General features: G+C 44.2%; 1 protein-coding gene across 1 annotated transcript in view; it reads left to right on the plus strand.

Moving 5' to 3' along the window:
- PIR (pirin) overlaps positions 1-25,229 on the plus strand; it is a 108,960-nt gene that overhangs the window by 40,211 nt on the left and 43,520 nt on the right. The window contains 1 exon segment of the mRNA XM_027095767.1: positions 153-359. Within this exon segment, the coding sequence (XP_026951568.1) occupies positions 153-359 (207 nt within the window).

Genomic DNA, 25,229 nt, shown 5'->3' on the forward strand with positions numbered 1-25,229 from the left:
GGAAAGGGCCGCAGCAGTCGTCTGTCGTTTTGTTATTCCTCGGAAAGCAGACTTGTAAGGTGCCTGACTTAGTTACCAGGTGGTAATCATCCCACCTGTGGACTCATTAGAGGCCGGGTCGCACTTCCTTCTTGTCGGTCTGGTGTTTGCAGTGGATGACCGCGGGCCGGGGCATCGTGCACGCCGAGATGCCTTGCTCGGAGGAGCCAGTCCACGGCCTACAGCTGTGGGTTAACTTGAGGAGCCCACAGAAGATGGTGGAGCCTCGGTACCAGGAACTGAAAAGCAGCGAAATCCCTAAACCCAGTAAGGAGGCCGTGACCGTTGCTGTCATTTCTGGAGAAGCCCTGGGAGTCAAGGTAAGCCGCGCTGTGGTGTGTTTGTGAAAGCTGAGGTATGCGGCGACACGAGGCTGGCCCGCTCTGGGTCGCCAACTCTCACCGGGTTTGTCACGGTTCAAGTCCCAGGGGATGGACTTGCTTCAGAGGTGTCAGAATAAATGCAACCTAAGGGAACCCAGAATTTATTTTGCCACGTGCAAACCTTTAGAGTTAGGAAAATTACAGGAAAGCAAGCCCATGTAAAGAATTTGGTAAAAAAGCAGTTTTCAAGATTCATCTTAATATGTGTGCAGATTGAGCCTGTTTCCTTTTGTTTATCGTGCAGTTTTAGAGTGCCTCGTTTAAGAAACAAAAACCAGAACTGACTCCACTCCCCGAAGATTGATTTAATTATTTATGCTCAACTTAGTAAGGACAGCACACTACGACATCATAGAGAGGTTTTTAAAAAAATTAACTTGAACATGTATTTAATCCATACACGCCACGCCCTGTACATTCTTCTTAACTGAGACTTTATAATATTTCGGTTCCAGGTCCCACCTTTTAATCAAATGAGATCAATTTTGGCTAAACTTTGTGAAGAGATTTTGGTAGGAAAAGGGTATGGCCAGTACTGTGTTAATTGCCCACCAGAACTGCTTGCCTGGAGCCCAGGCTTCTGGTGGTGAGCTCGGTAATGTGGTCTCTTAGGCGGAAATGATCAAAAGGGATGGGAAGGGGGGATCTGGGAGGGCCCCCCCCCACCTCCAGTTCCACACGTGCTACCTGTTGTCTGTTACCTGTTGTTGAGTGGTATCAATATATTGGGAACCACTTTGCCATTCTCTTCGTGCAAAGAGCACTTAAAACTATTTTAAATACTAATTTATGTAAATCTAAATTTTGTTTATATGCACCCACAGGGATGATGGCCAGGCAGTGGGATGCATTCATGGTTAAGAGGTTGGTCACGATTACTGGTTAGGACTTCACTGGTTTTTGTATTTCCTGCACCGTAACCCGCAGTTCTTTTCCTGTACTGTGCCTAGGAGTATGTGTTATTTTGCTTTGCTTCCAGTGCAAACAGAAGTGATTGAAGAAAAAAAATATCAAAATTCACTCCCTAATAAGCATATATAGCTGACCGCTATCTACGCCCTGGCAGGCCTCCACGTTACTTTGCAGTTGGAAACGTCACCCTTCATTGTTTCTGTGACCCATTCGTGTTTTGCCAAGCATTGGGCAGTGCGCTTTTCAACTGTGCGTCTAGTTTCCTTCTCTTCAGCTTCACAGGGGAGAATACAGGTCCTGTGAGGTCTTTCAGGTATAAGGCAGAGGACCTCACCTTGTGTAGAGTCAGGCAGGGAGGGTCTAAGGAGAGCTGAATTGGTGCAGAGGAGAGGCGGCTCACTGTGTTGCCCTTGGCGTTTTTCATTCTGTGTTTTCAGGACTCTAGGGACGGGTCTTCTTGGGATACTGAGGCAGATGGTAAAGGTCAAGAGATTTCCTTCTCTCCACTTCAACCAAAGCCCAAGGCTTTACCCAGTCACATGTATTGGTATTGTCTTTAAGATTTCACTTACAAAAAGAGTTATCTGCAGCTAAAAAGAGAAATTAGACCACTGATTTAATGCATAATCAAAGCCAGCAATATCATGAATCCTTAACATTTAGAACTGCTTCTCATTTATAGAAAATACAGTGCAGTTTTAATGTCAGAGCTGGTACCAGTTACAGGCAGGAGGACATTTTAAAGCACTTCCAAGCAGCAGACCACGTGCTCTTGCAATCCCAACTAAGAATTAGAAACCAGAGGTTAATAATGTTTTAACTTAGTGAAATAATGTCTTAGTAGCTGCCAGCCTCTCTCTTTTTGTCAACTGAAACCTCTGAAGTGAATTACATTCTCCTAAATAACTGATCAGTCTTTATTTTTTAAAATTAATTAATTAATAAATTATATTTACTTTTTGCTGCATTGGGTCTTCGCTGCTGCACGCAGGCTTTTTTCTAGTTGTGGTGAGCGGGGGCTACTCTTCGTTGCGGTGCGCAGGCTTCTCATTGCGGTGGCTTCTCTTGTTGCGGAGCTCGGGCTCTAGGTGGGCGGGCTTCAGTAGTTGTGGCACGCGGGCTCAGAAGTTGTGGTTCACAGGCTGTAGAGCCCAGGCTCAGTAGTCGTGGCGCGCAGGCCCAGTTGCTCCGCGGCATGCGGGATCTTCCCGGACCAGGACTCAAACCCGTGTCTCCTGCACTGGCAGGCGGATTCTTAACCACTGCACCACCAGGGAAGCCCGATCAGTCTTTATTATGAGAGCATTTGAATAAGGGACTCTTGGAAGCCTGGGCAGCATTAATTTGGGCTCTGAGAGGCCATGTGGTGCTGTGGTTACCAGTGTGGACTCTGGAGACAGCTGGCCTGGATTAGAATCACCACCATGAACTAGCTGTGTGGCTTAGGGCAGACCATTGAACCTCTCTGTCCTTCGTTGTCCTCATGTGTAAAATAAGGTTGCTGTGAGGATTAAGTGATTTTTTTTTTTTTACACTTCAAGTTGTCAAAACAGCATCAGACGTGTTGTAAGCACCACACGAACGGTAGCTGTTATTATTATTTTGATTACTTTGTGTTAACTTGGGCAGGAGCTGGGCTGAGATTTATGTTTGTGGTCTATGCTAAAGGGACTTGCTGGGATTTGGGAAAGGCAATTAACCTGCTCTGAAGAAAAGACACCAGTGTGAGTCATTGTCCACACGGGGGGCTCTTGACCATTTCTTTCTGGGTGTCATAAGAAACGTAGTTTTGCACATCTGAAGCCTTAATGTCTGCTCACACAGGAATGATTGGATTGTAAAAAGTCTAGATCTACCATAAAAACGAACTGAAGATTGTATTGCATCAGGAAGGTAGTTTTAAGTTAAATCACGAGGTGAGGCTGAGAATATACCTTTCAAGAGATTGATGTGTTTATAACCAATAGAGAGTCACCAACAGCTCCCCTCCCAGCACCTTAAATAGCTAGAAAATGGAATTAGTGACCATTCCAGCGCTTCTCCGATTTTAATATTCACATGGATCACTTGGGGCTCTTGTTAAAATGCAGACTCCGATTCAGCAGGTCTGGGTGAGGCCTGAGGGTCTCCATTTCTAACCGGCTCCCAGGTGATGATGTTGCTGTGGTCTGGGGACCACAGTTTGTAATATGTGTAATGTTCCTGGAATTCAAGACATGGGAGTTCACTTATCAGGAGGGACAGTTTGATTAGGTACGTATAGAAGATGTTAAGGTCCAATTCTGTGGCTTTTGGCAAATCTTCAACCTTTATGTAGTGAGGGGGTTTTTGTGCAGAACGCTATAAGCTTTTGCACGCAGCGCGACTGACCTTTGATATTCCCAAAGCTAGATGTGTCCCTGTTCCCCAGGTTATATGTGTCTGGGCATTTCTTTAGCCCTTGGGAAGCCACAGCCAACTGTGAGCAAGATTCTGCCAGGACAGCACAGTGTAAAGTGAAGGCTGAAAGGGGGAAAAGATAAAAATGGGATACTTTGAATAGTTTCTGTCACTTCTGGAAGGTCAAAAATCACATGTTTATTTCATGAGAGTATGAAATTCTCCAAACCCCATTCCATCCTTATCAGGCAGCCGATCAGGAATATTTATTGCCAGTTCTCTCTGCAACATGATTCTTTTCCCAACAAACGCCTCTTCTTGCCTCCTGCTGTTTTAAATTACATTATGTCAGAAGCAAACCTTAAGGAGGCCTCAGCCCCACCGGGGTCAGAAAAAGGCTACCTTGAGCCAGACTGCTGAGTTCAAGGCCAGCTCCACCACTGACTGCCTTTAGAGAAGTCATGTAAGCTTGCTGGGCCTCAGTTTTCTTATCTGTAAAATGGAGATAATTATAATGACCCAGAGGGTCATTGGGAGGATTAACTTGGTTAATATGGGTAAAGAACTTAGAACAATCCCTGGCGTCGAGTAAGCCCTCTATAAGTGGTTGCTACTTTTACTTTTTTTAAAAATTATTTTATTTATTTTATCTTTGGCTGCATTGGGTCTTCGTTGCTGCACGCGGGCTTTCTCTGGTTTTGGTGAGCGGGGGCTACTCTTCGTTGTGGTCCACGGGCTTCTCATTGCGGTGGCTTCTCTTGTTGTGGAGCATGGGCTCTAGGCACACTGTCTTCAGTAGTTGTAGCACATTGGCTCAGTAGTTGTGGCACGTGGGCTCAGTAGTTGTGGCCTCAGGCTCTGGAGCACAGGCTCAGTAGTTGTGGTGCACGGGCTTAGTTGCTCCGTGGCATGTGGGATCTTCCCAGACCAGGGCTCGAACCCGTGTCCCCTGCATTGGCAGGCAGATTCTTAACTACTGCGCCACCAGGGAAGTCCTACTTTTACTTCTTTGCAGAAGCTTTGTGCAGTGTTCATGTGTCCCACAGTCATAACAAGAAGAAGCTTCCTTCTGATGAGCAGACTGTATATTCATGTATTGGATAACCAGAATTTAAAAAATTCAGTTTCCAAAAGAGTTTGCCAAGCGTGTCATGTAATTTGCTCAGATCTTGTTTACCACTGTGCCCCCAGCACCTGAAACAGTGGCTGATACATACAGGGCAATCAGTAAATATTTGCTGGGTGGATAAGTGAAATCGTTAAAATGTAAACGAATGCTGGAATAAGAAAGTAGGGTGAAGTAATAAGATCGACAATATAGGGATTAAGAATGACTGCAGTAAGCTTCATACAAGCTAACTAAAAAGTTGAGAGAACAATGGAATTAGCTAATTTCCGTTTTCAAATGAAATAAACTATAAGGGATTCGGAAGCAGGGAAATAAAAACCAGATTGATTTTTTTCTTTAAATATGAATACTAGGCTGTTTTTCAAGACCCGCATTGTTCCTTGCAGGTTTCTTAAATTCAAGCAGTGACACCAACCACTGAGCAGAGGTTTGGAGGTTCGTGCTTCCCTTTGGGGGTCCACAGACAGGTATCTCCTTGTCTTTGGTAGCGTCTTTCCTGTGGGTTTCAGGGCGTGGCTTGATCTGCAGTAGCGAACATACTGGCTTTCAGTGCGTCCCTGTGGGCCGTCCCCCTTCTTGGCCCCGATTTAGCTCCAGCAGGCATTGGGAGACCTCGTGTGCCTTGCACCAAAACCCAACGTGCCCACTAATCAGCCTGTGTTGGTTGTGGGCTAGCATGTGATTTGTAGCCAAGCCTGTGATTGTCACCTCCGATTCGGAGAACTGGGGGTGTCTCCAGGCTGTGGCAGGTCGTTGGTACCCACACACGCCTTTTCTTACACCAGAACTAGAGAAAAAGCTGCCTGTACCACATTTCGCAGCTTTTGTTTTTATCCGGGAAACTCCAAGGGCCAAATGTCATTTGAAACACTTTATCATCAGTGTAGAATTTTGTCAGTATCCCCCTACCTTAATTTGATTAAAAAAATATGTAGTTTATGTGGCTTTCGAGGAAATGCTCTTACAGCACGTCCAAATGGCAGTGGGTTTTTGGCAGTAACACTGGACAGTAAACTTAGAACATTTTTACATTGTACCCATTTTGCTCTTTCAGGGGCAGTCTGAATTTTTTTAAATTGGATCTGGCAATGTGAACTGGACCTTGCCGACTTTACAGTTGGCTCCAGGTTCTCCGCTCCCCCGCTCCCCCGCTCCCCCCGCCATTTCCCTGGCCTTTCTGAGCTGGCTTCTGTTCACTTGGGGATGTGGGGAAAGCTGACCCCCTCCCACAGGAGGCCTCTCTTTCCTTCCCAAGCCCAGAAGAGCAACTTCTCAAGGTAGCATTTAAAAAACAATAAATCTTGAAAGCAGGTAGCACAGACACTTGTTTTTCCTTTGAAGTATTCCAGCAGGTTCATGAGTCTAGCTTGAAAAAGAATCATGGCTAGTCTCCCAGTGGCAGAGGTTGCGAGTGGAGCCGTGGGTTTCTGACGAAGGGAGCTCGGGTAACAGGCTTCAGCTGGCCCCGAGAGCAAGCAGAGGGAAAACAGCACCTGCTCAGAAAGGACTCCTCTCTTCCAAAGGCCTCTCTGTTCATTGTTTCTATTTATAAATCGGAGCGCTCTGTGATAGATTTTAAAACTGGATATTTAAAAAAACATTCCCTTTGGGATGGAGGGGGATAAGGATGGACCTGGGACTTCTCTCACTATGTCTTCTTATTTTTAATTTTGAAAGATGTAAATGTTTACGTATTTAAAACCAGAAAAGGAAAAAAAAACCCAAAGCTTAAAATGAAAACCGAACGGAAACAAATGAAGAACCGAAAAATTTGTGTAAAGATCTCAGCATCATAACCATACAGAGAAAATATTTATTTGAAGGGCTTTTAAACATAGTTCTCTGACTGTACAGTTTGAGTGGGATATATTCTACAGGCAAAAACATAAAATTTTAAACTTCATCTTGTGTTTGTATTGTTAATGTTGGCACTACAATTTTAAAACAGTTTTGTACATATTATGAAATAAAACAAATGAGTAAGTTTGTTAACATTTTTAGGAATCAAGATTTTTCAGTGTAAGAAAAATAGGTACAAATATAAAAGAGCTTAAAAAAATACTGGAGTATTCAGTGTTATATTAAATACTAAATTTTTTGTTTTGTTTTGGTTTGGTTTTTGGTTTTTTGCGGTACGCGGGCCTCTCACTGTTGTGGCCTCTCCCGTTGCGGAGCACAGGCTCCGGACGCGCAGGCTCAGTGGCCATGGCTCACGGGCCCAGCCGCTCCGCGGCATGTGGGATCTTCCCGGACCGGGGCACGAACCCATGTCCCCTGCATCGGTAGGCAGACTCTCAACCACTGCGCCACCAGGGAAGCCCCTAAATTTTTTTTTAATGGATGGCCATTGTCTCTAAGAGGCAGTTTCTGGAAACCTAATATAATTTGATCATTTTAGGAATTCAAGATTTTTAATGATGCAATTTTATCTTTCTTTGTGACAACAATGTCATTTTCCACTGGGTTTTATTTCCATTGATTTTTCTTTTATGGTCCATGTTTAATTAAATCCTATGAGGAATGCTTTTAAAAAGTCCCTCCTGAGAAATTCACAATCACCCAAACGAATTCACGCTGAATTTCCCTTTTCAGATTTTAAATAAATGTATTTTAATGGGTGGGTGTGGGGCGAGAGGCAGGGAAATATCACACGAGGCAGAGAGCCTCCTGGTCTTCCTCTGACACAGGGCAAGAGGGAAACAGAGCAGTTGGAGGAAAGGTTATTGTCAGGTGCGAAGTCCTGTAGAAATGTGGAGCCGAGGAATTCACCATCTGCATCTCCTTGCTAGTCATCACCAAGGCCCAGCCCAGTCCCCTCTCTTTAGTGAAGCCTTCTCAGCTGCCCTAGATCCACAAAGCCATCCTGTCTTCACCATCCATGAGATCTTTGGACTGACAATTATCATTTGATTCACGCGTCCCATTTCTCTACAAGCTCTTTTCATTCAGTCATTAGATACTTGCTGTGGGTACAGTGTGCAGAGCCCTAGAGATACGACGTGAATAAAATACAGCCTCTGTCCTCAGATAAGGTCACAGTCTAGCCGGGGGGGGGGCGGGGGGAGAAACGGGCCAACGTTAGAAGTATCATGTGATACAAGAAATGCTAAAACAGCGGTTGTGTAAAACTTCCGTGGTGGTCCGGAGGATGGAGAAGTAATTTTCCTTGTGTGGATGGAGGTAGGAAAGGAAACAAAAGAGATGGGGACAGGGGTCATGTGTTGTAATGGCTTATACAAAGGCTTGGCTAGTAGGGGTGCAGTGGCCGTTTGGGGATCATGATGGGGGGCTGCGTAGGCAAGCAGAAGCAACCAGATGCTGGTGGGGTTGTGACAGCGTGAAAGGAGATGATGCAGAATACTGGGGAGGAGGGAGACCCAAGGCCAAGTTTGCCTACTCCTGGATTTTACCTAAGGCTGACCTTGGTCGTATATAAATTCCTGCATCCCTCTCTCTCCCAGGGCTTTTCAGTAGCATAGTTTGAGGGTAAGGTCAGGTGGGGTGCTGTGTGCAGCCCTGTCTCATCTCGAATTTCACAAAGCAGTTCATTCTATAGGACCCGCCCCATCACAGGCTGGGTAGCCCGAGCAAATGATCAGCCTCGTTGCACAGACAAGTGCAAATCTTGGTTCTGATTGAGTGTGAGACCAGGCACAGTTCGGTCTGTTAGTGTCGTTCACTAAGTAGGAAGACACCAAAGAGCTTGTCCTTGTCCTGAGTTGGCAGCCGTAGTTGCACTTCATCTGCAGTTAGGAATGTTCAAATAAACAGTGGTCGGGATCTGCTCACATCAGTGCTACAGAAGGCTGCTCTTGCCCAGGGCAGCCTGCTCACCCCAGAAATACCATTCCTGGTGTGCACGAAGGGTGCCAGATGTTCTTATGCCTTCAAGATGTCCCTGTCGACCCAATCACCTAGGAAGAACATTCCAGTGGTGTCGACGAGCCCTCGTCTGCCAGTAAATGAAGATTGGATAAGTGCACTTTTAAATCAGAAGTTACATCCTGAGTCATTCATACATCGTTGGCCATTACTAATCAGGGTTACAAATTAGCAGCAGATTTAGGCTGAGAGCATAATGAAAGCTATAAAAAGCAAGGTATCACCTTCAGTAAAGGTGAGCGGACACTTTACATATCCTTATAATCACTTCTGTGACTGTCAAGGCTTGTCCTTTTAGGATATAAGAAGCCTTTCCCCAGGAACACATAACAGATTTTTTTTCTAACCACAGTGAGAAAACACAGGACAGCTTCAGAGAGCTTCAGAGGCTCTTGCCTGTTGCATTAAAAACGGAGCTCCTGTGGATATAAATGAAGTGGATATTGGTATTTTAAAAACTGGCACTGGCACATAAAGAGCTACAGTGTTGAGAGCTACGAACACCATACTTTATTTTGCCCGAAGCACAAATCTTTGGGATCGTGTGGCTTTTGAACAGTTTGACCAAACTCACACTAAAATGTGATGAGTACATTTGGTGTCAGGTAGAATTCTGATTACTTGAAGCTCCATTAAGAATTGTCCTGTGGTCAGGTATAGGTACTCCAAGAGAGATAAGCATTAAAAGTTTTCCACTCTAATGGGCTCTAAATCATGGATGGGGATGACTTTGTAAAGAAGGGGCATGTTGTGATGTTCCGACCGCAGGGAGTCCTTTTCACCATGTGTTGCAGGCCACGGGCCGTTGAGTGTATACCCTTAGTAAAACAAGATGAGGACGTGGTCAGAGCCAGCCGTTGCTGGAAGGACTCCCGCACTGGCCATTGGGGAACTGGGAGGATTTTCCAGGAAGGTATTTATGCCGCTGTAGTTCAGTTGAGCTCAGCAGATGTGTACTGAGGGATACCTATGTGCAAGACTCTGTGAAGATGTAAGGGAAAAAGAGGAAAAAAATCAGAGAGCTGGAAGTGCACCATCGGAGGAACAGACACATCCACTGGTAACACGAGTATGCTCTGCTGAGTCACTGGGCTAGTAAACACGGCGGGATTAGGGGAGGGCAGAACAGATGGGGGGCTCAGCCCAGTCTGGAAGCGTCAGGAGAAGCAGGCCTGAATCTAGGAGCAAACTGGCCTGGCAAAGGGTGGAAAGAGTCTAGACAGTGTGAAGGAGACAGCATGAGTGAAAGCGATTCTGTTCGTAGGTGTCAGAGTTGTCTAGTGGAATAACTCAGTACTTTTAGGAGGCCTTCAAAACGTATGTCCATTGTTTTAAGCATGGAAGTTGTTAATCATCTTTACCGTGTAAAACTTTTGTGGTAATTTGGTAATTTCTCTCTCTCTTTTTTTGTTTAACTTGTCAATTTCATTCTCTTGTGTCTTCAAGAAAATCATGACTATACTGATGATGTTTCTCCTGGTGTTATTGCTCTTCTGCCTCCTCTGCCTTTTCTCGACCTCTCTGCATGACCCAAACCAAAACAGTGCAAAATTCCAAAGGTACAGCTCTCACGTCACTGTCTGAAGGGGTCACCCATGTGGAGACTAGAGTGGTTCCATCTGGAACGCAACATGGGGTGATTAAGCCCCAGGTTCATTGACGAATAAAATAATGATAATTTGCCTCTTTTTCATGAAACCTGAAGCCCTCATGAAGGCCCCCTTGCTCTCTTTGCTTCCATGTAGATGATCATTTTTAACATTATGGAAGGAAACCATGACGGCCCCAAATTTTCTTTTCCTGGTCCAACTATAAATAGCAATTGGAGAAATTTAAATGCTTCCTTTTAAAGGCAACCATTTTGAAACTCAGAACGGGGCCCTTTCCCACCACCTTCAGACACCTGCCTGGCTCAGTTTTCCTCACCTTTCTAGGCTTTAAGTTCCCATCATCAAATCTCTAAGAAGAGAATAAGGTTCTGATCTAAAACTCGTTGCCTTTATAAACCAAGTCAAAAGAAATTATAATTAAAAATTATATTCTAAATGAAATTCCAGAGTGTCCTCACCCAATTTAAATTCTGCTTTGCTTGGGTAGAATATGGATTTTCTTTTCCTTTGTGAGTGCAGTAGGCTGGGCTGCCTCCGCTGGACTGGTTGTGGCTCCATCAGGACTGCCAAACTGGAATTCATTCCACCCCAGTTCTCATTTGTCTCACTTAAAAAATATCCCCAAAGATAATAGGACACACATTTACTGCAATACCAGCCCTGGTTCCATGAGATTTTGTTGCACAAGCAAACCTCTGAGCCCTAGAGCAGTTACATCTGCAGGAAATCGATGTATGCGGTGAGGCCAGAACATTAACATAGTTGGGAGAACAAAGCATGTACCCATAGTTCTCCATCCTCTGAGGTGAGACGTTTGTGCCTTCTTGAAATTTAGATGCTTGTATTGGTGGCAACTCCAGACACCAGGTCTTAGAATATCTTCCACCCAACTGTTGAAGGCTAAGAAGAATATGAAGAGGTATTCTTCTGACCAATACACAGAGAAATGTGAATTCTAATAAACTACCACTTGATACCTTTTAAGTTGACAAAAATCAGGAAGGTGGGTATTATCAAGTGCTGGGAAGGACAGGAGGAGATAGAAACTTCCTGCGTGGCCAGTGAGTGTAACTGTATTCCTTGTGGAGGGCAAGCCGGCATTGCTTAGTGAAGCTAGTGCTGCATGTAGGGTATGCCCCAGCCATTCCACTCATAGATATTTACTCCAGCAAAGCTTCACCAAGTAGACCTATGATGGTGGTCATGAGATGATGTAGGTGGCGACCACTTAGGGAAAAGATAAGTATAATTTGGAGGTTACGTATTATGGAATATGGTACAGCTGCTAGAAGGAATGGATTATGTTTACTTACAGCTGTTTTATTAGATCTCAGGAAATAATGTGAAATAAACAACAAGAAAGCAGTTTTGCACACAATCCCACTTTATTTTTTAAGGCCACCTGTCTTTCTAAATCAACATACAGAGGGTAGGTTGGAAGAATGTTCATTAGGTATGCTTGACTGAGAGCCAGTGGGGGAATGGGGTTGAGGCAGAGGATGATGGAGAAAAAATACAAAATGAGGGGCTTTCATGGGTGTCTGTGACCACGTGCCATAGACCGTGGTGTGTGACCACTTCATTCCCATGTACCCACGGCAGGGGTGTGTGTGTGTGTGTGTGTGTGTGTGTGTGTGTGTGTGAGTGTGTGTGAGAGAGAGAGAGAGAGAGAGAGAGATTGATTGATTTGTGTCCAGCAGCAGCTTTTAGGTTTTTTAGTGTAGGTGATCTCCTGTGTGGGTGATTTAAAGGATTCTAGGATGCCCTCACCCACGCCAAAAAAATTTCGGTTACATTATCTAAACTGTACCATTAGAAAGTCAATCCTACTTCCGGGAAGATGGCAGAAGAGTAAGACGTGGAGATCACCTTCCTCCCCACAGATACACCAGAAATACATCTACACGTGGAACAACTCCTACAGAACACCTACTGAACTCTGGCAGAAGACCTCAGACCTCCCAAAAGGCAAGAAACCCCCCACGTACCTGGTTAGGGCAAAAGAAAAAAATAAACAGAGACGGAAGGATAGGGATGGGTCCTGCACCAGCGGGAGGGAGCTGTAAAGGAGGAATAGTGTCCACACACTAGGAAGCCCCTTCGCGGGCGGAGACTGCGGGTGGCGGAGTGGGGGAGCTTCAGAGCCGCGGCGGAGAGCACAGCAACAGGGGTGCGGAGGGCAAAGCGGGGAGATTCCAGCGCAGAGGATCAGGGCCGACCGGCACTCACCAGCCGTGAGGCTTGTCTGCTCACCCGCTGGGGCGGGCGGGGCTGGGAGCTGAGGCTCCAGCGCCGGGAGAGGACTGGGGTTGGCGGCGTGAACACAGCCTGCAGGGCGTTAGTGCACCGCGGCTAGCCGGGAGGGAGTCCGGGGAAAAGTCTGGACCTGCCGAAGAGGCAAGAGACCTTTTCTCCCCTCTTTATTTCCTGGTGCGCGAGGAGAGGGGATTAAGAGCGCTGCTTAAAGGAGCTCCAGAGACGGGCGCGAGCCGCGGCTAAAAGTGCGGACCCCAGAGACAGACATGAGACGCTAAGGCTGCTGCTGCCGCCACCAAGAAGCCTGTGTGCGAGCACAGGTCACTCTCGACACCTCCCTTCCGGGGAGCCTGTGCAGCCCGCCACTGCCAGGGTCCCGGGATCCAGGGACAACTACCCCGGGAGAATGCACGGCGCGCCTCAGGCTGGAAACGTCAAGCTGGCCTCTGCCGCTGCAGCCCCACCCTGCACTCCGTGATCCTCCCTCCCCCTGGCCTGAGTGAGCCAGAGCCTCCGAATCAGCGGCTCCTTTAACCCCGTCCTGTCTGAGCAGCCGGCGACCTACACGCACAGGCCACAGGCGGGGCCAAATCCAAAGCTGAGCCCCTGGGAGCTGTGAGAACAAAGAAGAGAAAGGGAAATCTCTCCCAGCAGCCTCAGAAGCAGCGGATTAAAGCTCCACAATCAACTTGATGTACCCTGCATCTGTGGAATACATGAATAGACAACGAATCATCCCAAATTAAGGAGCCGTGTGGATGAAAGTCTCTTGGTGCTGCAGCCAGGAGTTAGTGCTGTGCCTCTGAGGTGGGAGAGCCAACGTCAGGACACTGGTCCACAAGAGACCTCCCAGCTCCACGTAATGTCAAACGGCGAAAATCTCCCAGAGATCTCCATCTCAATGCCAGCACCCAGCTTCACTCAACGACCACCAAGCTACAGTGCTGAATATCCTATGCCAAACAACTAGCAAGACAGGAACACAACCCCACCCATTAGCAGAGAGGCTGCCCAAAATCATAATAAGTCTACAGACACCCCAAAACACACCACCAGACGTGGACCTGCCCACCAGAAAGACAAGATCCAGCCTCATCCACCAGAACACAGGCACTAGTCCCCTCTACCAGGAAGCCTACACAACCCACTGAACCAACCTTAGCCACTGGGGACAGACACTAAAAACAACAGGAGCTACGAACCTTCAGCCTGCAAAAAGGAGACCCCAAACACAGCAAGATAAGCAAAATGAAAAGACAGGAAAACACACAGCAGATGAAGGAGCAAGATAAAAACCCACCAGACCTAACAAATGAAGAGGAAATAGGCAGTCTACCTGAAAAAGAATTCAGAATAATGATAGGAAAGATGATCCAAAATCTTGGAAATAGACAAAATGCAAGAAACAGTTAACAAGGACCTAGAAGAACTAAAGATGAAACAAACAATGATGAACAACACAATAAATGAAATGAAAAATACTCTAGATGGGATCAATAGCAGAATAACTGAGGCAGAAGAACGGATAAGTGACCTAGAAGATAAAATAGTGGAAATAACTACTGCAGAGCAGAATAAAGAAACAAGAATGAAAAGAACTGAGGATAGTCTCAGAGACCTCTGGGACAACATTAAATGCACCAACATTCGAATTATAGGGGTCCCAGAAGAAGAGAAAAAGAAAGGGACTGAGAAAATATTTGAAGAGATTATAGTTGAAAACTTCCCTAATATGGGCAAGGAAATAGTTAATCAAGTCCAGAAAGCACAGAGAGTCCCATACAGGATAAATCCAAGGAGAAATACACCAAGACACATATTAAACTGTCAAAAATTAAATATAAAGAAAGCATATTAAAAGCAGCAAGGGAAAAACAACAAATAACACACAAGGGAATCCCCATAAGGTAAACAGCTGATCTTTCAGCAGAAACTCTGCAAGCCAGAAGGGAGTGGCAGGACATATTGAAAGTGTTGAAGGAGAAAAACCTGCAACCAAGATTACTCTACCCAGCAAGGATCTCATTCAGATTTGATGGAAAAATTAAAACCTTTACAGACAAGCAAAAACTGAGAGAGTTCAGCACCACCAAACCAGCTCTACAACAACTACTAAAGGAACTTCTCTAGGCAAGAAACACAAAAGAAGGAAAAGACCTACAATAATGAACCCAAAACAATTAAGAAAATGGGAATGGGAACATACATATCGATAATTACCTTAAATGTAAATGGACTAAATGCTCCCACCAAAAGACACAGATTGGCTGAATGGATACAAAAACAAGACACATATATTTGCTGTCTGCAAGAGACCCACTTCAGACCTAGAGACACATACAGACTGAAAGTAAGGGGATGGAAAAAGGTATTTCATGCAAATGGAAACCAAAAGAAAGCTGGAGTAGCAATTCTCATATCAGACAAAATAGACTTTAAAATAAAGACTATTAGAAGAGACAAAGAAGGACACTACATAATGATCAAGGGATCGATCCAAGAAGAAGATATGACAATTGTAAATATTTATGCACCCAACATAGGAGCACCTCAATACATAAGGCAAATAGTAACAGCCACAAAAGGGGAAATCGACAGTAACACATTCATAGTAGGGGACTTTAACACCCCACTTTCACCAATGGACAGATCATCCAAAATGAAAATAAACAAACACAAGCTTTAAATGATACCTTGAACAAGATGGACTTAATTGATATTTATAGGACATTCCATCCAAAAACAACAGAATACACATTTTTCTCAAGTGCTCATGGAACATTCTCCAGGATACATCATATCTTGGGTCACAAATCAAGCCTTGGTAAATTTAAGAAAATTGACATTGTATCAAGTATCTTTTCCGACCACAACGCTATGAGACTAGATATCAATTACAGGAAAAGATCTGTAAAAAATACAAACACATGGAGGCTAAACAATACACTACTAAATAACCAAGAGATCACTGAAGAAATCAAAGAGGAAATCAGAAAATACCTAGAAACAAATGACAATGGAGGCACGACGACTCAAAATCTATGGGATACAGCAAAAGCAGTTCTAAGAGGGAAGTTTATAGCAATACAATCCTGCCTTAAGAAACAGGAAACATCTCAAATAAACAACCTAATCTTGCACCTAAAGCAATTAGAGAAAGAAGAACAAAAAAAACCCAAAGTTAGCGGAAGGAAAGAAATCATAAAAATCGGATCAGAAATAAATGAAAAAGAAATGAAGGAAACGATAGCAAAGATCAATAAAACTAAAAGCTGGTTCTTTGAAAGGATAAACAAAATTGATAAACCATTAGCCAGACTCATCAAGAAAAAAAGGGAGAAGACTGAGATCAATAGAATTAGAAATGAAAAAGGAGAAGTAACAACTGACACTGCAGAAATACAAAAGATCATGAGAGATTACTACAAGCAACTCTATGCCAATAAAATGGGCAACCTGGAAGAAATAGACAAATTCTTAGAAAGGCACAACCTGCCAAGACTGAATCAGGAAGAAATAGAAAATATGAACAGACCAATCACAAGCCCTGAAGTTGAAACTGTGATTAAAAATCTTCCAACAATCAAAAGCCCAGAACCAGATGGCTTCACAGGCGAATTCTATCAAACATTTAGAGAAGACCTATCACCTATCCTTCTCAAACTCTTCCAAAATATAGCAGAGGGAGGAACACTCCCCAACTCATTCTACGAGGCCACCATCACCCTGATACCAAAACCAGACAAGGATGTCACAAAGAAAGAAAACTACAGGCCAATATCACTGATGAACATAGATGCAAAAATCCTCAACAAAATACTAGCAAACAGAATCCAACAGCACATTAAACGGATCATACACCATGATCAAGTGGGGTTTATTCCAGGAATGCAAGGATTCTTCAATATACGCAAATCAATCAACGTGATACACCGTATTAACAAATTGAAGGAGAAAAACCATATGATCATCTCAATAGATGCAGAGAAAGCTTTTGACAAAATTCAACACCCATTTATGATAAAAACCCTGCAGAAAGTAGGCATAGAGGGAATTTTCCTCAACATAATAAAGGCCATATATGACAAACCCACAGCCAACATCGTCCTCAATGGTGAAAAACTGAAAGCATTTCCACTAAGATCAGGAACAAGACAAGGTTGCCCACTCTCACCACTCTTATTCAACATAGTTTTGGAACTTTTAGCCACAGCAATCAGAGAAGAAAAGGAAATAAAAGGAATCCAAATCGGAAAAGAAGAAGTAAAGCTGTCACTGTTTGCAGATGACATGATACTATACATAGAGAATCCTAAAGATGCTACCAGAAAACTACTAGAGCTAATCAATGAATTTGGTAAAGTAGCAGGATACAAAATTAATGCACAGAAATCTCTGGCATTCCTATACACTAATGATGAAAAATCTGAAAGTGAAATCAAGAAAACACTCCCATTTACCATTGCAACAAAAAGAATAAAATATCTAGGAATAAACCTACCTAAGGAGACAGAAGACCTGTATGCAGAAAACTATAAGACACTGATGAAAGAAATTAAAGATGATACAAATAGATGGAGAGATATACCATGTTCTTGGATTGGAAGAATCAACATTGTGAAAATGACTCTACTACCCAAAGCAATCTACAGATTCAATGTAATCCCTGTCAAACTACCACTGGCATTTTTCACAGAACTAGAACAAAAAATTTCACAATTTGTATGGAAACATAAAAGACCCCGAATAGCCAAAGCAATCTTGAGAACGAAAAATGGAGCTGGAGGAATCAGGCTTCCTGACTTCAGACTATACTACAAAGCTACAGTAATCAAGACAGTATGGTACTGGCACAAAAAACAGAAATATAGATCAGTGGAACAGGATAGAAAGCCCAGAGATAAACCCCCGCACATATGGTCACCTTATCTTTGATAATGGAGCCAGGAATGTACAGTGGAGAAAGGACAGCCTCTTGAATAAGTGGTGCTGGGAAAACTGGACAGCTACATGTAAAAGTATGAGATTAGATCACTCCCTAACACCATACACAAAAATAAGCTCAAAATGGATTCAAGACCTAAATGTAAGGCCAGAAACTATCAAACTCTTAGAGGAAAACATAGGCAGGACACTCTATGACATAAATCACAGCAAGGTCCTTTTTGACCCACCTCCTAGAGAAATGGAAATAAAAACAAAAATAAACAAATGGGACCTAATGAAACTTAAAAGCTTTTGCGCAGCAAAGGACACCATAAACAAGACCAAAAGACAACCTTCAGAATGGGAGAAAATATTTGCAAATGAAGCAACTGACAAAGGATTAATCTCCAAAATTTATAAGCAGCTCATGCAGCTTAATAACAAAAAAACAAACAACCCAATCCAAAAATGGGCAGAAGACCTAAATAGACATTTCTGCAAAGAAGATATACAGACTGCCAACAAACACATGACAGAATGCTCAACATCACTAATCATTAGAGAAATGCAAATCAAAACTACAGTGAGATATCATCTCACACCAGTCAGAATGGCCATCATCAAAAAATCTAGAAACAATAAATGCTGGAGAGGGTGTGGAGAAAAGGGAACCCTCTTACACTGTTGGTGGGAATGTAAATTGATACAGCCACTGTGGAGAACAGTATGGAGGTTCCTTAAAAAACTAAAAATAGAACTACCATATGGCCCAGCAATCACACTACTGGGCATATACCCTGAGAAAACCATAATTCAAAAAGAGTCATGTACCAAAATGTTCATTGCAGCTCTATTTACAATAGCCCGGAGATGGAAACAACCTAAGTGTCCATCATCGGATGAATGGATAAAGAAGATGTGGCACATATATACAATGGAATATTACTCAGCCATAGAAAGAAACGAAATTGAGCTATTTGTCATGAGGTGGATAGACCTAGAGTCTGTCATACAGAGTGAAGTAAGTCAGAAAGAGAGAGACAAATGCCGTATGCTAACACATATATATGGAATTTAAGGAAAAAAAATGTCATGAAAAACCTAGGGGTGAAACAGGAATAAAGACACAGACTTACTAGAGAATGGACTTGAGACTATGGGGAGGGGGAAGGGTAAACTGTGACAAAGCGAGAGAGAGGCATGGACATGTATACACTACCAAACGTAAGGTAGATAGCTAGTGGGAAGCAGCCGCATAGCACAGGGAGATCAGCTCGGTGCTTTGTGACCGCCTGGAGGGGTGGGATAGGGAGGGAGGGTGGGAGGGAGGGAGACGCAAGCGGGAAGAGATATGGGAACATATGTATATATATAACTGATTCATTTTGTTGTGAAGCTGAAACTAACATACCATTGTAAAGCAATTATACTCCAATAAAGATGTTAAAATGAGAAAAAATTAAAAAAAAAAGAAAGTCAATCCTTTGACGGTACTATAGATGGAAAAGAGCATGGACTATGGAGTCCAGTAGACCCGGGTCCACATTTCAGCTCTGTTGTTTAATACCTCTGTGGCCTTAGGAAAGTTTATTTTTGCACCTTTATTTCCTCATCTGCTGAATAGGGAGAATGACGCATAGTGCATGGTGTATAATGGGCCTAGCCACAAAGAGTGTAATTCATAAATATTTGTTCCCTTTCCCTTATCTGTCTCCGTTTCTGCTCCCACATTCCCTTTTTATCATTAGACTTTACTGACAGTAAATCTCTAGAATTTCTTGGGATGAGAATTGAAAATGGCTGACATCTTGTGTAGGTTTACAAGGTACCAAATTCTAAGTCAGAGCTGTCCAGTGAAAATATAATGGGAGCCGTATGTCATTTCAAATTTTCAGTAGACACACTCAAAAAGTAAAAACAAACAGCCGAAATTAATTTTAATAGTATACTTTAGCCAATTATCCAAAATATTATCATTTCAGTATATAATCAATATAAAATTATAATGAGGTTTTTAATATTTTTTGTACCAAGTCTTTAAAATCCACTGTGTCTTTTTTTTTTACACTCACAGCACATCTCATTTCACACTCGCCACATTTGCTGTGCTCCGTAGTTACAAATGGGTAATGGCAACTGTATTGGACAGTGAAGTTCTGAGTGTTTTACCTGTATCGGTTCTTTTACTCGTGATTTCACTTGGGTTCTCTGGAAAACAGAGCCTAAGGCAGGGCACCCCCGGGCAGTGAGAGTGAGGGAGAGGGGAAGCAAGACAGATGCTTGGTGGCACCGGAGGCCTGTTAAGAAAACTGTGGCTCAGGACTTTCTAACGAAGGAAGAAACAGGAAGAATTTTTCTGTCATGCTACACCTTCCATCCCTCTTTGGCCAAAGTCAGCCTGTGGACGCTAATTCCCTGCCCTTCTTGATAGTGTCAGCAGCCCCCTGCGGCAGCCTCTGTGGAGGCCACACACCACATCTGGTGGCTCGGGTCTTCACTCCTGTCTGGGCGTGGAGGTCTGTCAGGCCAGGCTCTGGAGCTCCTGGAGCTCCCGCCACTCTGGGGGGGTGATGGAAGCCATTCAGAACTTGACAGTCAGCCGGGAGGGGCCGAGGCGGCAGCAGCCATGGCACCTAGGGGTCTCCGTAAGTGGCCGAGGCCTCAGAAGCCAGGGAAGCTGACTGTGTCCAGTCGGATTCTCACGACAGCCTGATGAGGGAGAGAACTGAGGCGTCGCGAGATGAGCCACTTGCCCAGGGTTATGCATCTAGTGAGTGACAGAGCTGGCCTTCTAACTGGATGTCTGGCCCCTGACTCTGTGCTCTTAACCACAAGCCTACACACGTCCTTACCAGTTCAGCACAACCCAATAGAAATGAGATTTTCTGCTGAGAGCCGGTTTCTTTCCCATGGAAACTTTAAAGACAGAGAGGGCCTAAGAGGAGAGATGGACGTTGACAAGGGAATTCTTGACCCATCAGTCATTTTGCTAAGGAGCTGACCCCTTCCTCCTCACCCAGGAATTCATGAACAATCCCCTGCCCTGGATGGGAGATAAGTACCAACCCTTCCCTAGGTCTCCAGCCCTTCAGCAGACTTGTCAACTCTTCAGTTTCTCAGAATTGTTGCTGAGTAGCAGGGAACTCACACTCTTCTTATTTCTGGGTAGAAGGGAGACCCATATTTGATACTTTTGGAGCCTGTTTGTACACTTACTTCAGTCAGATGGCTTGGTGTAGTAAGTCTGGGGTCCTGGGGGTTGATAAGGAAGAGACAGGTTCCTGAGAGGCAGTAACACACAGGCTCTGTTTAGGTGGTACTTGGACGGGGTGGCATGAGAAGGGAGTCCATCACGGTCAGAGACCTTCCAGAGACAGTGGCGCAAGGCCACCACCCAGAAGGGGGCTAGGATGAGGGAGCTCCCTGGGGAGTCAGAGGAATTGGAGAGGGGGCTTACGTGTTTAGGTGATGTCACTCAGCAACAGGGTGGAGAGTCTCTGGGTCAGAGAGCTCCAAAAGGCAACTGCAGTGCGGGGTCTTTTGTAGCTGGAGAGTTCGTCCTTATTTGCGGCAGATGTTGGGGGCAGTTCCACAGGATATGTAAAGTAGGTAGGCTCTAAGTGGCTAAAAATGTGTTTCTTTGGAATATATTTAAAGTGATTGGATGTGTGAAAATTTGAGTTGGGCTCCAGCGGGCTTTGAGCTAAAGGTCCTAGCTTGCTGTGAAGAAGTAAAGAAGATGGGTGCCCTTTTTACTTCATACACAGGGGCCACGTCAGGCCCATTTATATAACAGCTGGACAGGAAGCTTTCCATTCATTCACCTCTTTCATTGCTGTTATGAGCTATTAAGACGTGAGTGAAGTTCTTAGGGGAGCAAGAGTCTAGAATTCCTGATAGTATGAGATGCTTTTCCAGCCAGGCAAGACCTACTCTCCCTTTTTCTTCTGGCATGATTTGAATCAGAGCGTCAGGCAGCAGTAGACGTGAGAGAGCAGCTCTCCACCTCCGCCACATTGTAGATGAGAACGCGGCAACTCAGCTGGGCCAAAGGTCACACATCTCGTTGTGGAAAGAACCCAGACCGAAACTCAGGTCTCCTGAGTTTTGTCCCATTTGATGTGCACAGTAGCCCTGCCTTATCACCCCATTCAGCCCTTGTACATAAACTTGCCGAGTATGTCTCTCTCCAGTTTGGGAATGCCTTAGCTCATTTTCATGGAAGGAAGCTTCAGAATGAACCTCCATCTCTTTCTACACCAAAAGGGTACCTTCAGCCACTTACTTGTCTTCAGATGCCTCGACTGTGTCAGAACATCCTGCAGACAATCACATAGGAGAAGCCTTGTGCCATAATAGATTCCCCCTTAGACATGAAATTGAAGGTTCATGTCTACACAATCGTCTGTCCCCAGAGCCCTGTGAAATCATGTCTTTGCCAAATAGTCTCCCATGTCGATGCACTTTCTTACAAGAACTCTTGAAGACCCTTAGTAAATACCAAGGGTAACTATTAGAGATTAAAAGTGTTATAAAGCCCTGTAAGGAATATTCTAGCATCTGTTACTAGATTTACGGACTCAGCCTTGAAAAACATTACCCATGGATGGGAGATAAACGACCGGAAGGCTCCCAGTTGGCATATTTGGGGGTCATTTGTGATTTTATTGTACTGTTGCCTTTGTAGGATTATGGATGAATTATTCATATAAGGGGTGGGCATTTGTTCTTTCTCTGGTTTTAATTTTCCAAAAAAAAATTGAACATCTGTAACCCAATTTCAGGCAAGGATGCTGACTCAAAGGGTGAAGAAATCAAAGTCTCTACTTTCACAATTAACATGTCTCTGATTAAATTTCAGGCCCATGAGTCCTGTCAGCATCTTTATTCCCTTCCCCCTTAGCTCTTCTCTCCTCACTACCTGTACCCCAAATACAAGGTGAGAAGAGAGGGACTCAAGTGTTACTATTGATTAAAATGCTTCTTGAAAAAGGATACTCTTGAGACTAGACTGTAGAATAATTTGGCTAAAATGTCCACAATTTCTGGTCAGCTGGACAGCTTGATGGTCAAGATTTTCCGCAATCCTTTATGGCAGATAGAAGTTAAAAATGTGGTCTGACCTAGAGGGGTGGGATAGGGAGGGTGGGAGGGAGGGAGGGAGACGCAAGAGGGAAGAGATATGGGAACATATGTATATGTATAACCGATTCACTTTGTTATAAAGCAGAAACTAACACACCATTGCAAGGCAATTATACTCCAATAAAGATGCAAAAAAAAAAATGTGGTCTGGCCCTCTCTAGCTCTCACCCTATACAGAATCAGTGGCATTTTGCACAAGAGTTTCTTGTCTTCTTTTTGCGTAGCACCTCATGTATATGTCTAAATGTGATTACAGGGTTTTAATCCTTCCCGTAATGCCTTTGGCACTGAGGATGGAGACTAATCTCTCCCGATCCCTATCAGAATTCTTTAAAATAATCAAGAATTCAGAAATCAGAGTGCTTTGGATTGGAGACAGAAGACATTTACCCTTTGGTTGAAGAGCATCAGCCTATTGTCAACAAGAGTTGGAACTTGGCTTTAAATAACGTGGTAAATCTACTTTTCATTTCCTCAAATAGTAAGATCTCCCGAAGAAAGGGGAAGGTATGGTTCTCCACACTGGGACCATGGATCTGCCAGTGAGTTTCTTGAGTGTGTGCAGAGGTGTAAGTGGTGGAGAGAATGGGTCTGTGAGAGCAGGAAAGTGGCAGCAGGAAGGTGAGATTGGGAAGCCCCATGGGCCATGGCCTGGGTGATGCCCAGAACTCCTATGGACTAGATCGTCCTCTCTTAGTTGAGTCTCCTGAGCTCGTCAGTGAAGTTTTTTCCACTGAGCCTCTTTTTTTGTGATTGGCAGAAGGAGAACCTACCCAAAATAGACGCAAGTATAGGTGCGAACTTAGCGATACAGAAGATGGTCAACAACTGGGGAAAAGAGAAGAATGAGTCAACTGGGACAATTGGTTAAACATTCATAAAAAGAAACCAGTTTTGCTCATGATCCCATCCCTCGTAGGAAAATAAATTTGACGTAGATCAAAGAATTAAATGTTAAAAAATTTGAACTAGAAAAAGGCAAACATTTAACATGATCTTTGCTTGGGAAAGACTTTCGAAGTTTGAAAGCATTGGAAGGAAAAGCTGGATAGATCTAATCCATGTCAGAAATGCCATAAATGAAATGAAAGGCCAAAGCAAGGTTTTTCCAACAAATAGTATTAAGGACAAATAGCTCAAATTTATTTTTAAGAAACCCTCTCATATAAATTGAGAAGAGAAGCGCCAAACTCCCTTAACCCCACACCCTGCAGTTCTCTGCCCCCTCTCTGAGTCACACTGCACAGATTTGTCGGCACGTGTTCTCTCCACTTCCCCACCTCGTCGAGGCCCTCTGCCTGGCGGCCACCCCCATCAGCGCACTGAGTCACTACTCCATGCGGCCAAACCCAGAGGTCTTTGTTTTCCTTCCTTTGCACGGGTTGCACGCTTCCTCCTCCACGCTGTCTTTCCTTCCTTTGGCCTCTGAGATAATACGTTCTTGTGTCTCTGGATGCTCTTTGCTCCTTCTCAGTGTCACTTCTCAGGTAGGTACCATTTCCTCTACTAGACCCCTAAACACCCAGCTTCCCTGGATCTCAGTCCTGAGTCCTCTTCTCTCATTGAGTGTCGTCTCCCTGGATGATCTCGCCCATCCCATGGACTTAGATACCATTTATAGTCTTACAACTCCCACATTTATTGTATATTTTTATCGGATTGTGATTTATATGTAACATCATGTTAGTTTCAGGTGTACAGCACAGCGGTTTGATATTTGTGTATTGTGAAATAATCACTACAATACACAGTAAGCCTAGTTAACATCCGTCACCGTACAGAATTACAGAATTTTGTGTGTGTGATAAGGCTTTTTATTCTCTTGGTCAGTTTCAAATGTCTCCCACTTTCGAACGACTCCCACATTCATATCTATAGCAGAAGCCTCACCTCTGAGCTCTGTGTGGACTCATATATTCAGCTACCTACTTGCCATCTCCATTTGCATGGTTCCCAGGCACGTCGAATTTAAAATGGCAAAAGTTGAAGTCTTGCTTCCCTACCCACACCTGCCTTGACAGCAAACACACACAAACTCGTTTCCCTTCCAGGCTTCTCCGTCTGAATGAGTGAATGGTACCACCACTCACTGCTCAGAGTGGAAACATGGCGGTCATCCTTATTCCATCTCCTCCCCTACCTACATCTAGTCCGAAATATCTTTTAAATCTACTTCTCTCCCATCCCCTGCCCAGCCTTGGCCAGGCCCGCTGCAGCAGCTTCTTCAGGGGTCTCCCCTCTCTTATTTACTCCCTTCCAGCTCTCCACATAGCAGCTCAAGACATCTCTTCACGATAAAAATTGGATCAATGTGTTCCCATTGTACTTTAAAGAAATCCTGCCTGGGTCTTTTCTAACTCTCTAAACTCATCTCATGCCATTCTCTGCAGCCTCCTCCTGCTGTCGGCACGTGGTTCTCCTGTCAGTGTCCAGATCCTCCAGGCTCTTCACTGCCTCAGGGCCTTTGCACATGCTGTGCTCCATTCTCTGCCCAGAAACCTCTTACCCCCAACTCTTCTCGTTCGATGCCTTCCATTCCTCCCCCATTTTATTTTCTCCCCTCTGCCC

Source organism: Aethalodelphis obliquidens, unplaced genomic scaffold (assembly GCF_003676395.1).
Source record: "Aethalodelphis obliquidens isolate GAN/ISIS:26980383/991018 unplaced genomic scaffold, ASM367639v1 scaffold94, whole genome shotgun sequence".
NCBI classification, from domain to species: domain Eukaryota; kingdom Metazoa; phylum Chordata; class Mammalia; order Artiodactyla; family Delphinidae; genus Aethalodelphis; species Aethalodelphis obliquidens.